At 33.7% G+C, this 17,990-nt stretch overlaps 2 protein-coding genes across 2 annotated transcripts; both read left to right on the top strand.

The window, feature by feature from the left end:
- The first annotated feature begins 1,440 nt into the window (after window positions 1-1,440).
- On the top strand, window positions 1,441-2,294 carry LOC117779553 (seminal metalloprotease 1). The gene is given in 3 exon segments (XM_034615786.1): window positions 1,441-1,579; window positions 1,582-1,626; window positions 1,685-2,294. Coding segments are annotated over 3 exon segments (732 nt in total). The 3' UTR covers window positions 2,233-2,294.
- A 1,030-nt stretch (window positions 2,295-3,324) lies between these two features.
- LOC117780467 (insulin-like growth factor-binding protein complex acid labile subunit) lies at window positions 3,325-7,982 on the top strand. Its single transcript, XM_034617015.1, has 5 exons — window positions 3,325-3,597; window positions 3,703-3,805; window positions 4,607-5,130; window positions 5,579-6,105; window positions 6,904-7,982. Exons 1-5 carry the CDS (start codon window positions 3,416-3,418, stop codon window positions 7,311-7,313), a joined length of 1,746 nt encoding a protein of 581 aa, XP_034472906.1. The 5' UTR covers window positions 3,325-3,415; the 3' UTR covers window positions 7,314-7,982.
- Window positions 7,983-17,990: the final 10,008 nt, after the last annotated feature.

Below are 17,990 nucleotides of genomic sequence, written 5' to 3'. Positions count from 1 at the left end.
TGCACGCGTACATAGAGATAAGCCTGCGCGCCCAAATACATCTCTCTCTGTCTGGCTCCATAGGGACAAGTATGTGCAAAGAGGGCGAGAGATGAATATTCTCATTTTGTATGACTTTTCGACGCGCGCTGCTTGCGCGCTAACAGAGCACTATGGGGAATTTGAGCAGTTTTATAAAATTAATTAATAACTTGTAAACTGCGCAAGATATTCTGATATTGTTTTTTTAGTAATATTATAATTTGTTGTTGGAAACGCCACTGATCCAAATAATTGCCATTTATAAAAAAAAAAGTGATTTGAAGCTTTATTTTATTAAATATAATTTATATGCTTAGTGTTAATATGCACAAGCCAGGCAATCAGCTGGTGACAACAATAATTAAATGCAAAAATGCAAGCAACCAATAACCATAATTGCCAGCATTTTGAAGAATTAATTTAGCAATTTATATTATTTGAGCAACTTCCTTGGCTAAAACAGCTGATACGGTCGATGACTTATTGTTATCGAAACGTTTTCGAAACCGAGTTTCAAAAGTAAAAACACGTCCAATTCGGTCGAAATTGGGAACAGCAAATTGTAAAACGTTCGTTTTCGTTTCGTTTATACATTTTGAAAACGTTCGGAATTCGAAACAGGCCTGTATATCTATTTTCAAATTTGGTACGCAGGTTCCTGGATACTGACAACAGAACGATCGGTCTTTACTTATGCTTAATTTACGACCTATCATTCCAATGATATAAAATTTACATTCCGAAAGGGAATCAGTTAAGCTTTGACAATGCTATAGGATTTTCAAGTTTTCGAAAATGGCTCATTACGGTTCCTGTTAATAGTACTTACCAAAATCAGCATATTCATAATATGAAGAATAATTTGTTTAAATTCTGTTATGACAGTTACATTTATTTTGCAGTTATTTTTCGTTTCATATCTGTTTTAAAATGTTGAAAAAATTTGTCGTTCTGTTAAACGAATTTGGGTTTTTTTTTTTTGATTTTTGCATTTGTAGTCCCCTAAAGAGACTGTAATTCTAATCCAGCAATAAAAACAATAAAGCCAGCAGCTGGAAAAATGAAAACAATGTTGACCTTAGTTGAAATTTGAAAGTTAGTTGCCATTGTAAACACACATTATTATTAGCATAATAATCACGAAATGTAACCAATAATTTAATTGCGAAATAAAAACGTCAAAAACACCTTACAGATTTTATTTATTTACAAACAGTAATAATTTAGTATCATATGTTTTCACATTAGACCTTTTGCTAACTGATATCGAGAGAACATTATCGACCACTTTAAGAAACTAATAACATTTCAGATGTTTGATTAAAGCACCTCAATTAGACCAAGATAAGAATGCCAAAAAAATTTTTAGCAATTAAGGTTCAATTAATCTAATTGTAAATTTTAGTGGATTAGTTGAAAATGTGCAGAGCGTGGAGTAGGTTCATCTTTCTGTTGCTGGGCTGTCTGTGGCTGGATGTCTCTTCTGCACCTCACAGCATACCACGGGTGGAAACTGATCCGGAGTTGACAGCGGGATATTTTCAGGGTGACATGGACGTCACTGGCCTAATGCCACAGTCTACTACAAAATTGATAAGGAGTTTGGTGGGTACTTGACAAATAAAAAATGCATAATTTCCAATACAATAATTGATAATTTTAGACGCTCCATATGTGGCATATATTGAAATAGCCATTAAGTTCATTGAGCGCGTCTCCTGCATTAGATTTCTTCCTGCCACTGAGGAGACCTTGGACTATGTTCATATTATCGTCTCCAGCTCGGTCTGTAGCTCCAAGGTTGGTTATCGTGGCGGTGAACAGACAATCAAATTAAAACCCGGCACTTTGGATAGTGGTTGCTTTAAATTGGGCACCATTCAACACGAACTACTTCACACCTTGGGCTTCCATCATCAACAATGCTCCCCAAATCGTGATGAGTTTGTCCAAATTGTCGAAGAAAACATCACCGAGGGCAAGGAGAATAATTTTCAAAAGTATGAGGAAGATCGTGTGGGTGATTTTGATGTGGCCTACGACTACAGCAGCATTCTCCATTATAGCTCAATGGCCTTCTCTAAAAATGGAAAGGCAACCATTGTAGCTGTGAATCCGGAGGGTCAAAACCAAATGGGCCAAAGACTTGCTTTAAGTGATGCTGATGTGATTCGCCTCAATACTATGTACAAATGTCCACTGCAGACGTAAATAAAGTGATCATTCTTGATTTTGAGTAATTGTAAAAGAAAAATTGCAAAAAGGAAAGAAAACTAAAGGGAAAACTATAGTTAAATTTAGAAAGATTTTTAATTTTCAGAAATTTTATAGATAAAATAAATTGGATGTGAAACTCAGACAATGTTATTGCAACTTAAGCTCTATGCAGCTAATTTTCTAGGTAGTTTGAAACGTAGAGAATTTTGTGCTGTAGTATTAGGCAGATTATGTCATTGAAAAAAAATATTATTATCATCCTATTATTACCATTATTATATTTCTTTCATAAAATACAGTTTGTATATAAATGGCTTTTGATAAAGTCATGACTATAGACACCTACTAAAAAACTGGAGATGAAGCTAGTTTTCTATTATAATATTTACTCGTCAAATCTCGAAATAAATGTGCTTAAAACTTCGCTGGAATATAAAGAATTTTTAAAATAACCATGAATAAAAAAAATTCTTATAAATTATCTATCATATTATTCCCATTTTTGAAATAGTTACTTCTCATTAAGAAGACTTTAACTAGTTAATTTATTTCGTTCCTTGTGTGTAAATATGGAGTTTTGTTGTAATATAACTTCTAATAATTAATTATTTTACTATTTTATCAATTAATCCAGCTTAATAAATTCTTGCCTTTCATTACAAAAATAAAACACCCAATTATTATCGCAGTCTTTTTTCGGCTGTAAAATCAGAAAAAAATTGGTAGCAGTTCCCAATTGTTGTTCAAGTCCAGATTTCCAGTCGCTCAGCTGTGGATCAACACCTGCGCTTACTTATCGAACTGGAGGCAAACAAAGAGGTCTCCCCGTTCCCCACCTTATCGGTAGCGCCCACAACCCTTTTGCATTACTTTCAACAACTGTTTTCGATAAGCTCCAATTCGCTTATCTTATCGCACTGGAAGCTCGGCGCTACAATCAAGAAACAAGTCAAGCATTTCAGTAAATAGTGTGCACTGCGCTCTTAAACAAGTGAATGGCATTGTGATAAACAAATGGACCCGATTTACTGGAAGCAGCGCTATAGTTAGTCATGATTTTGATTGTGTGGTGCAAGTTTCCCGCATTTCAGTTTTTAGTCAACGATTGAAAGGCGGCAAAGAAGAAAACGAGGGCATTTCCAAAATGCCCATCAATTGAGTGAATCAATAAACATCGATGGCACTACAATGTGTAATTCAACCTAAAATGTGGTTAGGCCTCAAGCAGATATTACTCTATGTGGGACTCCTGCTCTGTGTGGTCCTTCAGGTCTGTCGCAGTAAAACCCAATTACAACTCAATTGTCCCAGTGTCTGTCATTGTGATCTACACTCACAGCGAAATCGCGCAATATGCAGGTGAGTACTAAGTTTTATATATATATTCATAAGAAATAATAATTTTACTTTACCCCCCTATCTCTCTCTCTCACTCTACGTTCTCGCTGTCTCTATTTAACGTAGCGCCAAACGCTTGATAAGCGCCAGCATTGAAATGTCCAAAAGTGTGGAATTGTTGGACTTGAGCTACAATGATATCACCAACATTGACGCCGATTGCTTTGAGGTGAGTTTGACTAATATTTGTCAACATTAATACACTGTAATTAAATGGTGAATCAAACTGGGAATTCCATTAAGCTTTCACGGTAATAGTTCTATGAAAGATTTGTATGTGGAACAGAGCCCTGCATAAATTTATATTAATGAATGAATTTTAATGAGCTAAATTGAATGACCTTTAATGAATAGAATTAAAATTACAACTGTTTATAAAAGGAACCAATAACCCAAGGCTGTCTTTTAAATCTCATATTTATTTATATACTAAAATATATTTTAATCTATAATAGAATAGTACACTGATTAAAAAAAATGTTTTAAAATCAAGATTTTGGTCTCAGAACTGAAATTTTTGGTCTAAAAAATGCGTCGAGAACATAAAATTCTTAAATTAAGAGAACACATCTTGATTTTAAAAACATTTTAAATAAGACCAAGTTCTAATTTTAAGAATAAATGTCCATAAAATTAAACTCAAGCAATAAAATAAATAAAAATTATTTTTTGCATTCAAATTTTATCTATATTTAAATATTAATTTATTTATATTTTATTCTGTTATAGTAATTTTATAAATAGTACCTAACAAATTTAGATTTTATTCTCATATTAGGAGCTCAAGATTTTTTAGATTAATCTTAGTTTTAGTAATTTGGTCTTAAAATAATCTTATTTTAAGAACAATATGTTTAAGATGAATGCTCTTGATTTTAGAAGTTGGTCTTTTTTTCAGTGTATAGATATTTATTTTAACAATTTACGTTTGGAATCAATTTGTTAACAAATTTCATTTTTTCGCTTACAGACCACAGTGCATCTGATTAATCTGACGCTGTCCCACAATGCGATTCACACAATTCATGTGGATGCCTTTTTGAAGCTGCATCGTCTGCGATCGCTGGATCTCTCCTACAATCGATTGGAGCAATTGGATGAGCATTTGCTGGAAACGAACTCACAGCTAATGCATCTAAGCCTGGAAGGCAATAAATTGGCTACTCTGGGAGATGCTCCACTGCTTAGAAGTACCTCGTTGCGATCCCTCAATCTACGAAATGCACAGATCAATCAGCTGAGCAGCTCGCTCTTGAGTGGATTGACGCAGCTACGGCAATTGGATGTGTCCCAGAATATGTTGATTACACTCAGTATCAATGTATTTCATGCGCCACGTTATCTGGCCTCGCTCAACCTGGAGGAAAATCCACTGAACTGCGATCGTGCATTAATTAAGGTCGCCAAATGGCTGCGCTTAAGGGGCGTGGCCGTCAGCATGACCGATTGCCTGGAGGAGAAACCAGAGACACATTCGCTGGATGTGCAACTTAGGTACCTCATACGATATTCGATAATTTTTAAGAAATTACAAAAAAAATATGAAAAGAATTTTAGGAAACTATGATAAGGAAGAAAACAAAGAATCAAGGAACTAAGAAACACTTTCAGAGTGCAAAAGTTAAAAATAAATTGGATGTCAAAAGTTGGGAGAGTTCATTAATGTTTCTAACTACAAATTAGATAAACACAATTGGGAAAACAAAAATTAGGAAATTTTAAAATTAAAAGCAATGTTGTTTCATTTCTTCTAATTTCCTAATTTTTTTATCATAATTTTTATTTTCTTACCACACTTTATATCCAAATTGCTGTGTTGTGTTTTTTGAATTCCTAACATTTGTACTCGGAATATTTTTATTTTATAATAACAGAATTTTATTTACCAATTATTATTTACAAATTTTCGTATTCTAAGTAATATTTTTCGAAATTCGTTTAGGGAGTCGGAACCAAACGTGGCTTCTGATGAACACCTCCAATTTGAGCGAATGGAGCATTTGGATGAACGGAGCAATGATGAACCAAAGCCCGTGGCATCTATTTGGCGTGAGTTGCCCGATGAATCGGAAGAAGGAGAGGAACAAGAGCAGAAGCATATGGAAGAGGAAGAAGAAGATGAGCTGCCAACACTTATCGATGTCTGCGAGGGCAATCGGGAACAACTTTGCCTGCGTTATCGCAATTGCCTGGAGCGTGTCAGTCACGAGTTGCTCGCCGGTGTTGGTGGTGTTGGTGGTGTTGGTGGTGGTGGTGGTGTTGATGGTGGTACAGCTGAGGACCCACTCAACCAGCAGAAGGTGCCAGGCTTGCACACCTTTGATGAGGATGATGTGAAACTGGCCTTTGCTGTGGGTGCTGCCACTGGCATCTGTATGGTCATTTTCATCATCAGCTTCGCTTTGTGCGTGAAAAGCGGCTGCGAGTTGCGAAAGAAGCGACAACAAACGACGACGGATGGAGATTCATGTGAGTAACAACAGCAGCCTATGCTTAAGCTAAAATACTGGATTAATCTAGGCAATAGCTAAAGTGTATTATTTTTTTTGAAAAAAATTACCTATGCCTTAGAGCAGTTGTGGCATATTGTGTACTACTTCTCATTAAGTAAACTCATTTAAATTAATACAAAGCTAATAAGCTTTAAATAGTTTTAATGGGCTTTGAAAAGCTGTTTTTCTGCAAGCTTGACTGAGCACAATATTAATATTTTATCAGCTGCAATTTGCCAATATACATAAGCTATTAAATCTTACTTGAAACACAGCTTCGAATTATTAATGTGCTTTTATGGCTAAGTCAGAGCTATAGTTTTATAATATAATAAAATATTATAATAATTTCTATAGAACTCTCTTAAAAATTGAACATACTTTGGCCAGCTGTTAATTGATTTTAGAATAAATAAAATGCAATCAAATCACGGTTAAAGTTTTAATGTGCTTTCACAGTATGGAAAGCTTAAATGATCTTTTAGTTGATTAGATGACTGCTTAAACAATTATGTTTCTGGAATAAATTAAAATTAAGAAGTCTAGATTAAAGTTTAAGTGTGTATTTAAGCCATAGAGAGCTTTAATGATCTTTTATGACTATTTATTCATATACGGTTTGTGAATATAGGCAATTCAAGCTTACAGAATTAGTGTTATTACATTTGCTATATCAATTTTTTTCCGAATTAAAATTTAATACTAAATTATTAAAATTAATCATTAGGTTCAATGTCTAATTAAATACATTTCCTATTCTATTTTTTCCTATTAGCCACGCTAAACTCCTCAGAGCAACAACTGCCCACAATTCACACCTGGTCGCCTCCAAGAACACGAAATCCACGTCGTTCCAATCCGCAGCGTTCCCGTAACGCACCATCGAGGGCTCTGGTCCGTCAGCCCTATGGGCCGGAGGATAACTTTGTGTCGCGACTGTTTGGACGTCCGGCAAGGCATCAATATTATCGAGCTATTAATCAGAATACGGCAACTCTAATAAGACGTCTGAGTCGCAGCAATCTTTTCAGTAGTCGCGATCGGGAGCCGAGCAGTCCCGAAACTCCACCGACTCCGACTTCCAGATTCTATACGGATGTTGTAGAGACTGGAACGACACGTCCGGAGACACCTCCTCCAAATTATGGCGATGTGGTGGTCATCGAGAATTGTGATAACAAGTAGAAACTGAGCTTTTACAAAAAAAAAAAATATACCCTAACCAAACTAGAGACTAGCCCATAAATCTTTAAGAACGATTTAAGACAGCAACATCTTTATATTGTTGATTCCAACAACATTTTTTTTTCACATTTTCTCGTTCACTTACAAAAATATCAATTGGGGATTCCAAAATTTTCTTCAGCTACTTTTGTCCTTTATGTAGTTTTTGTTTGCTGGTTTGCTGGCATTACTTTTACACGACTGCAACAAATCGCAATAAAAACTTTTGACAAAACTATCAAAGTTGGCATGAAATGGAAACAGTAAGAAAAAAAGTCTCTAAAATTGCCACAGCCAAATCCCGCCAAACTCCCACACCCTTGCCCAAAAAGAAAGACAAAAATAAAAGCAGAAAAAAAAAAGAATTTAAGTATGAAAACTTTACACACTCAAATAAATGCTGAAGCTTGTGTAAAAGAGAGCAGGAAATGAAGAAGGGGCCAGAAGAGAAGGGAGGACCTGAACGGATGTAGCAAGACAAATCGAAAACGCCACAAAAGAAAACAAAAACCGCCCGAAAACCTCTACGAAAAAAATTGAAAAAAATGGGGAAAACCCAACAATTTGCACTGTAAAGCAGCAAAAGTGTCTCAAAAGAATCAACCACCAAAACTAACCAAACCGCCATACAAAAAAAAAAGAAATACATAAAAAAAAGTCTGTGCAGTGAAAGTACTTGACTAAGAGATACCCTATAGCTAGCTTAAAGATATGCTCACATGTTACTCCCAAGCCTACATATTAATATGAATTTTAATCCGATGATTTAGGCTGATATATAGCCCACCCTTCCTGAAGACGGGAACTATTTTACCTGTACGAGGTATACTAAGCGTCTAATAGAAATCTGACATTAGATTCGTTACTTTTGGTCCAATATTAGATTTGGTCCAAATTATATTTTTATAGAATAGATAGAAAAATATGTCATTAGAGGATTAAGCACAATAATGAACTAAAAATAAATTCAATTATTTTAAATATTCGCTGTGGGTTCAGAACATTTTTTTCGATCGTAATGAAATTCTGGTTAAGAAATGTAATAGAAGGTTAGTAATCAAAGATCATAAATGTATCTTTTTTTATTTTTTTACATTTCGATTCTTTACGATGAACGTTAAAAGGGTAGAAAAGAAAAAAAACTACACTGCAGTTACATAGATGGAAATCAGGTCTAAGTGAACTCAACTATAGAAACCCAGATGGACAGAGTTATTAAACCCATTTATTGCCCATCTTTAGTGGGTATAAAAATAAAAAAAAATAAGTATACGAAAAAAAAAACTAGAAAAGTTTGGACTCAATACGAGTATGTGTAAATACACTGAAAGAAATACTAATGCTGTAATACTTAATTTAAATTCAAAGCAGCTTATTAACTGCTTATTTACTATATAATTAATGTTTAATTTATATTTCAATCTTTATAACTATTCTCAATTGGGGCTTTAATATTAATTTAATATTAATATTATTAATATTAACTCGCATTAAAACTGTCTTTAAAGTTACAAAAATATTTCAAAACTCGTTAAGAACTTCTTCGAAAGTTTAAGCAAAAAATTTAAAAATATAAATTTATTAAGAAATATTTTTATTTCTATCTTAAGAAATCGAGAATACAACAGAACTCGATTCGAAAATTATTTCTATTGCTGGGGAAAATGGGAAAAACTAAAAAAGTTTTGTGTTGGCAAATTTGTTGCAACAACGAATTTGTTGTCGCTGCATGTGGCAACATTGCGTGTTGTTGTCTCTTGTTGCTGTTATTGTTATTGTTGTTCGTGTTGTTGTTGTGTTGTGTGAATATCGCCGATTGTTGTTTGTGGCAGCTTTCATTGCACTGTGCTGCACAGCGCAACACAGCACAGCAGAATACAGGACAAAAGTTAACGTATCCTGGGAGCAGCGAAGCTGCCACCAACGTTGTCAGCAAGCAAACTCAAAAAATGACGGTAACTGGGCAAAAAAACGCCCAGCGGGAGGGAAGAAGGGAGGGAAACGATGATGCTGGGAGGAGAAGAGTTTGAAAAGCGTGAAAAAATATCTAAATCCAACATTAATGAAAAACTTTTTGCATAATCCATGACGCCGACAATGGAGGGTGAAAAGGGGTGGAGGGAGTGGAGAGGGCGTTACGAACCCAAGGCTAGCCAAAAACCAGAAAAGCCAAACCAATGGCATCAGCTGTAGACACTAACAAAATGCAGTCAAGTGAAATACTTTGCGCTAAGGAACCGCAAAAAAAAAGAAATTCAGGTGAATTTAACTCTTCCCCTTTTTGCACTCCCTTCTGTCGAGTGAATCAAATGCAATCGGGGAGAAAGAGAGACAATTTTGGGTTGTGGTTTTTGGGATTGAAGGGCAAGTAAAGCGGCTTAAAAGGTTTTGAAGGTTATGGAAAAAGTGACTGCATTCTGAATAACTACGAGTATTGATTGCAGCTTGTCCACATTTATAAGCCAAGTCTGTTAGTATACCAGCTAAAACTTTCATTAGACGATACAAACAGCAGCTCAATTTAAAATAGATAAATTCAAAATAACTAATCATATTATAATATGTAATTTAAAAGAGCTAATTTTCAAGTTTCTGACTATTTTATATAAACTGAAAGCTTATTAATTTAAAATAGTAAACTTAAATTTAAGTTATAAAGTAATATTAGAGCAAACAGCTATGCTTAACAATTTAATATTTGATTAATTAATTAATTTACATTTACGTAAAAAATGCGAATTCTTTGAGATTTCAAAAAAATTTAAATAAATGTAATCTTAAATATAATACTTACTTTGCAAAAGATATAAAATATTTTTAGTAATTCTATAGTAGATTTTTTAAAACACAAATCATTTATTAAAGGCAGTTTTAAAATAATTGAAGCTGTAATGCATTTAATCAATAATGCATATTTTTCGTTATATTAAATGTCTAATTTATCTTAATTTAAAGTAGCCTTGATATATAAATTTCATCACTTCCTAAAGACAGTTTTAGTATAATTAAAAACTTCTTTTGTTTATTATGCTTTATTTGTAGTTGGCTGGATATATTCTAATCATTTAATAGCGAATAAATATTGCCAAAATAAATTAGTGTTTTTTTTTTATAATTTAATAAAAGTTTTCAAAAGCACTTTAACTATTAAAGCTTGAATATTTATTTATTTTTATTTAATATGCTTGAGTCTGCAAAACATTGTCCAACTTGCGTTCATTTCCCATTCAGATACACGTTTATTCTCTGAGCAAGTCTGACAAATCTGGGAATAAACTTCAAAGCATTTAACAGTTGTTCACTGACCAGGCTAAAAACGCCCACGCATCAATCCCCCAGTTACCAGCTACCAGTTACTTCCCCTTAGTCCTTAGTCTACACTCTCTTACTTTAGTCTATGTAGAATTGCGATGTAATCTTTACAATGCCACAGCACAGTTTTAATTGCTGTGACACTGCAGATGCGGCTGACTGAAGCTGGAAATTGGTCAGAGTGGATAAGGAAGGAGCAGGAGAACCAGGAGGGACAGAGGGAAGGTTAGAAAACAATTTGTGTTGTTGTTCTTGTTGCTTTCTAATTTGATAAAGATAAAAATCATTTTATAAATGCCGACGACGTTGTCGTCAAGAGTATGCTCCTGAAAGTCGTGTCCTGGGCAACAGCAACTACTCTGACCTCTTACCAGTGTTGCCAGAATATTGATGGATAAAAAATCTTTAAAAAAAAATTACCAATTGCTTGACATAAGCTAGGAATAAGAGAAAAATGTCTATATTAAACATTAAAAGTTTCTTAACTTATTTTATTTCAGCAATAATTATATTATCACAATTTCAATGTCATCCTCGACAAAATCTTAATATTGTTCAGAATCCGAAATAATTTCTTCTTCGACATCTTAGTACCCCAAGAGCTCTGCCCAAAACTTTTTTTTAGCTTCTGCAATTATAAAATATTGAAATCTAGCAAAAAAAAAAGAAAAAATGGCCGTACCTAAATCATTTTTTTTAATTTAAAATTGTAAACTGTATTTAGTTGTCATTTAATAAATAAATGTAGGGAAAACATTTTAAAATTTGTAGCTAATAGAATTTCTAAAAATTTAATAGCTTTTGTAATTAAAATGAGATAAATCTAGCAATAAAGTTGCTGAAATGACAACACTGACACTTACTCTAGTCAATTCTCTATCTCTTTCCCTCTCTTCCTCTGTCTCTCTCTCCAGTTATCTGTCTCGTTAACATTCTCGCTATTCGTTTCTTAATTGAATGCTCATTTTAAAAAGAAGCAGCAGAGTTGCCAACGTCGCCAACGTTGTCGACTTTAATTGCATTTTTATTTCATTTGCCAGCAATTATCGCCGGTTCGTGTGCAAATTTATAAGCTCAAGCTGTAGTCGGTAGTCGGAAGCCTGCCTGCCACACCTGCCACTCCTACCACACCTGCCTCAACCTGTCGCACAACCTGCAACATCCTAAGCTGCAAAGGTCAATCGTCGTGTATCCGCTGGTCAGCTTAACTCTGTAACTGTAGCACTAAATATCCAAGTGAGTGTGTGCAACTAGTTGTACATTGTGGTATCTGTGTGTGTGTGTGTGTGTGTGTGTGTGTGTGTGTAAGTGTGTCCTGCGTCCTGTCGTAATTAAAGGTGGCTCCTGGCCAGGTCACAACTTGGGCACGTACTTCAGCTACTGCTTCCAGCTTTGGCTTCAGCTTCGATTCCAGCTGTGAATTCTACACAGAGCGAAAAAGTCAAGTAAGACCACAATTTTCAAACTTGATTTCGAAATAAGCTTAAAATATGAAACTAAAATCGTCGATTTCAATCTCAGTTCAACTACAAATTTTTCGCTTCGAAAATTTTATTTAAGTATTTTGGAAATTTATTAGTTAATAAATTTATTATTCATATTTTTTCTTAAATTTAAAGCATTGTAAAAAATAATACATAACAATTTAAGTTAAATATATTCACAGAATATTTAAATTTTAATATCTTTTCTACTGAAATGTTGAATAGTAAAAAATAATTAAATTTTTCTTTGTGTGTAATAAAAACAACAAATGTATAAATATAAATTATTTATGTTAGGTTATTTGAAAAAAAAAAAAATTATTTAAAATAAGTTGATTGAAGATTTAACAAATGAATTTTTGTGCTCAATTCTAGAAAGTAAACAGATTTATTTTATTTTTAGAAGCTGTTAAAAAATTGTTATGTTAATTTTCATGACAACTCGTATTTTCTGTAACATATCGAGTTTAATTTTTAATACAAATTTTTGGTACTCCTTTTTCTCAAAGTGTAGCCCGAGTCCTTGTTGTTGGCTACATTTTAGTAATATTTATAGTTGTTGATGCGCTTGGGCATTGGTCTTAGTGCAAGTCCAAGTTGTCGTTGCCAGTTGTTAGCAGAGCAATTAGCATGAGTTTGTTATTGCAACACGGCAACAGCAACAACAGTAACAACAGCAACAACAGCAACAATAACAACAATAAGTTGTCCTTGGCAAAGGTATAGGGAACAACAAGGATATTCAAAGCTTCTCAACACATGCTGAAAGTTTTACGTTCAACACCAGGTAACTCCTTCCCCGCCCTCCTCTGCTCTTTGTAAACCCCTCTCAATCCTAAATCCCAAATAAGAATTTAATTTATTTACTCTGTTGCATGGGCAATAGTGTTGGCAAATGGCCATGTGGCATTTAACTCTTAACAACAAATCAAATGTAAGTGAAACTTGCAACCAGATAGCCAAATACCTTTGCAGGATTCACAGGATCTAATGGAAGAGCGAAGCAAAGGAGTTTACTAAGTAGCGGGGAGTTTAAGTATTACAGGAAACCCCAATCTTAACTGATCTACAAAATATATTTGTCGAGTGGTTGGTAAATAGCTCTATTTAATTGTCCCTGATTTTAGATAGAAAACACAATTTAAAGCTTTGAATATCTCGAGTTTCATCTCATCTTTATTCTGATAATGAATGATAAGTACGATATGCTAAAAGTGCAATTACTGAACTAAAATTATTTAACATATTACTATAATTGACATATAGCCAGGGAATCTGTTCAATTTTTACAAAGATATGTTGAGTAACGGTCGATAAATCCAGCAATCGAAAATTGGAGCGTCATAATTTTAAATAGATTTTAAAATATTTGCGGAATTAAAATATATTAAATCATAGCGAAAATTCTGACACTTTCTTTACAAAACCAGGGTAAAATAAAAGCGACTCTAGTAAACTATGATCTTTTTAACATACGATATATGTTATATTATGTTCCTCTTGTAATACAGTTTATAGTAGTAAATAAAAAAATCTGAAAAATCAGAAAAAGTTGCTCAAAGTTTTCTTCTTAATATAGACATGTTTTCAAAAGGTGAAACACTTTTTTTTTCGACCATTTCATACAGGAGTATGCAGACAGACATTCAATTAACATTGTGAATATGTGTATGTGTATGTGAATTTACAAGTGGTAAAGGTTCGTTTAACTCACAATTGTTGCCAGTTTTCAGTTGGCAGTAACGAGTCGAAAGTTGGCTCTTTTGTGTTGCCTGTTTCTGTTGCCTGTTGCTGGTTGCCAATATATCCCCGGTGACAGTTAATTTTTAATTTAATGCACATAAACTGAGAGCTCGTTCAGTTACTTTGCTCGACACTCTTAATGGCATTTTGGCCCCATTTCAATTTACATGTGAGCCAGACACACACAAAAGCACACGCGCACACACATACACAGCTACAAAAGAGAAGACACACACACAAACACACATGAAGAGAGGGGGGAGAGTGTAAGCAAGTGAATGAGAGGGTCAAACTGCCGTTGGCAGCATTTTACACGTGGCAGCTGACAGGTGCGAGGGTCGCACTAAAGTTGGGCGCAAGGACACATTTCCTGTTTACCCGCCTCCCCTTCTCCTCTCTTCTCTTTACCTGGCAAATGTGCCCGGGGGACATTTTTATTTTTTTTTTTAACCCTGCACCAAACATTTGCCTTCAATTTCGTTGTCAGTTTTTGTATTATCTTTCGCCCCGAATGTGTTTCTTATTTTTGCTGTTGCTGTCTTCCTCTCTTAGTTTCTCTCTCTGCTACCTTTTTTTAAACCAGTTTTAATGGCTTGTTTTGTGGACCAAACTGTTGACTGATTGACTGCACTCTCCAGCTGAGTTTTAGCTTGTTGTTCTGGCCAACTTCTAATTAACACATGCAACTAACTTTTATTTTTTCTGCCTGCTTGGGCTCATTAGCTGCCATTTGAATTTTTGCATTTTGCATTTTGCATTTCCATGTCGTTTGCTCAATTTCATAAGCAATTGTGTGCATTTTCTTCTTTTGTTGCCTATTCCCCTTTGCCACTTCCCTTTTTGACTGCGCCTAAATGTATGCAGCAGCACAAGTCATGCTAATATCTGCCACACACACACACACATTTGTGCATTTCAAATGGGCGCAAACGAAGTTGCAGCAGCAGCGCACAAAAGTATGCAACACAAAAGCAAAGCAAAGTTGCACGCTTTCCCTGCACTTTCCACATCTCGTTTTCCATTTCCATTTCCTTCTTCGTCTTTTTTCTTTTTTTTTTTGCGCTTCACTCGCTCGATTTGTGCAACGTTTGTGCAAAAGTTTGTGCACCACAAACACACACACAAACACACACACACACACGCGGTTGCAAGACAAAGCACAACGAAATCTGTGAGCCCTTTGCTGGATGATTGAATAGATTATCATTCACATCATTCAACAGCATTGAAAATTAATTTTATTGATATTCAAAACATTTATTTTCAAATGATATTTCATAGCTAATAAAATATTTATTCTTTACCTTATATTTAATTCCATACATCACAGTACACAGTACAGAAAGATGAAAACATAATTTATATCCAATGCGATACTATAAATTAAAGTATTTTTTATTTACGATTTTTTTATTCCCTCTTAAAATATCTTTTAAAACAAATGGTTTTTAACAAAAAATACTTTCTTGTAAAAATTAAGAACATTTTTTCTTCCTCATAAGTATTAGTTTGCTCCAAATAATTTTCGTATATTTCTCTCAAATAATATAAAATACTTTAGTGTAGGCAAAATATTCATATGTTTATAATAATTCACTTAGAGCCTTAACATTAGTTTCCAAAAAAAAAAAGATAATTTTTAAATAGCCGTACGTTGTTAATGTGAATCATATATTATATTATTATAATAAATTAGTTTTATAAGTCAAGACTATTTTTCAAGGAGTGTATTTTTCACTAACTCTCTTCCAAACAAATAAATCAAGACTCTCTCACGAATAAAACCTACAAAACTAACAATTAAATTCAAGTTTATGAATTCGCTTTCAGTTGTCTCCATTTTATTAAAATTCCCTTGTGGGAAATCAATTCAAATCTGACGGTCGACCCGCTTAAGTCCCTATCAAATAACTTGCTTAACATGCTACTCCATAAAGTTATAATACCCCAAGCGTCACTCACAGCATCATGGATAAAAACTGAATCAGTGTTAGGTTGCCAGTTGAATACGTCTGATTTTGTGTTTAGGCCACGTTTGCAGAAGCATTGCATTGAGGCTAGAAACGTGTGAGAAGTTTCAAGTATTCCGTATGTAGTTAGTGATTGCATCATAAATCCATTTGGCAGGAATACACACACACACACACTCAAACTGTTGTGCGGTCAAGTCAAATGGCCAAGTGCCTGATTAGCCTTTAATTGGTGGCCCTTTGTTAATTTAAACCAGCGACTGTCGACTGGCGATTTGACCCTTAACCTTTAAAGCAAATACGCACAAATTTGTGCCCTGGGACGTAAGTAATTACACGGTTAGGTTGCACAGTGTCGTCAGCATCACCAGTGTCCATTCAATTTGCACCACCCAATTCATTACCCTCTCCGACATATACTTCACCACCCAGCTGGACATCTCTTAGCTCTGAAGTGGGACGTGCTGCAAATGTAGCTATTTTATAGCTAGTTTTGACTCTTTTTAAAGTTCGATAAGTAGAAAATTTTGTGATTAAGGCCTGACTCCAGCAGGTAGCCGGTAATACGACTATTTAAAATATATTTTATCAGTGTTTTTTTAAGCTTAATTATTAATAGTTTTCCTAAATAAATTGATAATTAATTAATACATTTAAATCTCTTTCATTAAACAATTTTAAATACCAATACTATAAAAAATGGTTACAAAGCTATGAATTCTCTGTTATATTAACATCTTAAATTTGAGCAAAGTTTTATTAAAATGTGCACTTTTCTAATTCAACTAACAAGCTAATTGTCTGTGAGTAAAGTGTCTAAGGATTATAGACGAAAATGTTAAAGTCAGTGGTTATCTTTACTGCAATTCAGATCTCAAACTTAATTAGTTAAATAAATTAAAGACAAAATATTGAAAAAATAGTTTGCCTTTTAAAAAAAAGTTGGCTATTTCGAAGATACTTTGCGTGCAAATTCTGATATTGTTTGGATGCTTTCTTCTAAAACGTAGGCATCACTAGCGTAGACAAAATTATGGAAATTTTTTAAACTAGTATAAAGATTGTTATTTAAAATTTTTTACTATTTTTTAAGCTATTTTTCTTCCAGCTATTTTTCCTGTAAAAGGTTGGCAACACTGGCGTGTGCTCTAACGGTTTTGTGCTAATTTCCGGTGCTCATATTTGGCAGAAGGGACGGTCACGCCCATTTACACAGATGCAACAACAACATCAACAGGAGCAACATTCACATGCAAAACAAAACAACAAACCGTTCAAATTGCACCACATCCTGTCTGGGAGCAAAAGCAATTCAATTCACCAATTGCAGTCTCAACGGCACAACAACAGCAAATGCATATACCAATTGTAGTTGTGGTTGTTTTTGTTATTGGTATAAAACAACAACAAACTGTAATGAAAACAGACGCAGCCACAGACTAGTAAACATACTAAATCTATTATCCTGTCAAATTGACAAAACCCGATTCTTTATATGCCTCAATATGCAACGCACACACACACACCCATATATACTGACAGGCAAATGACAATCATGGGGGGCACTCACTATAAAAGACCTAAGAAAAATTGTAAATGCGTTTTCTGCTTAAATCTTTTGATTAGTGTAACCTTCTATTAAATTGAAAAACATAATTAGGAAAAAGGAAAGACAATGACAAGACAGTTTTGAATTATAAAAACACTTCTACAAGTAGTTTTTAGCAAAATAAATAAATCACATGTTTTATTTTGCTTTTTAATTTGTTATAAAATGTTAACATAGTTGTTTTGGGTGCTTAGAAAAATAATGTGATGCTTTGGGTTCAACTAAAACTAAAAAACTAATTTTCTTTCTTAAAAAACAAATACTAGGGCAACAGTGGTAAAGTTATTACATTATTTACAGCAATTGCTATTTATTTATTTATATATGCATTTAAGGTCAAATAAAAAAAAGTTGGAAAAAAGTATTAAACATTTTATTAAAAAATACAATTTTAAATGAACAACCAAATTATTTAATAAATTAAATTAATATCTAAAAAGATAAAAATAAATTAAAAATTGTTGTTTTGTGAGAACATTTCATTAAATAACTCAACATTATTTAACCGATAGCGCTAATA

Source organism: Drosophila innubila, assembly GCF_004354385.1.
Source record: "Drosophila innubila isolate TH190305 chromosome 2L unlocalized genomic scaffold, UK_Dinn_1.0 4_B_2L, whole genome shotgun sequence".
Taxonomy (NCBI): domain Eukaryota; kingdom Metazoa; phylum Arthropoda; class Insecta; order Diptera; family Drosophilidae; genus Drosophila; species Drosophila innubila.
The sequence above is the reverse complement of the archived record's forward strand: the minus strand, read 5'-3'. Positions and strand labels throughout refer to the sequence as shown.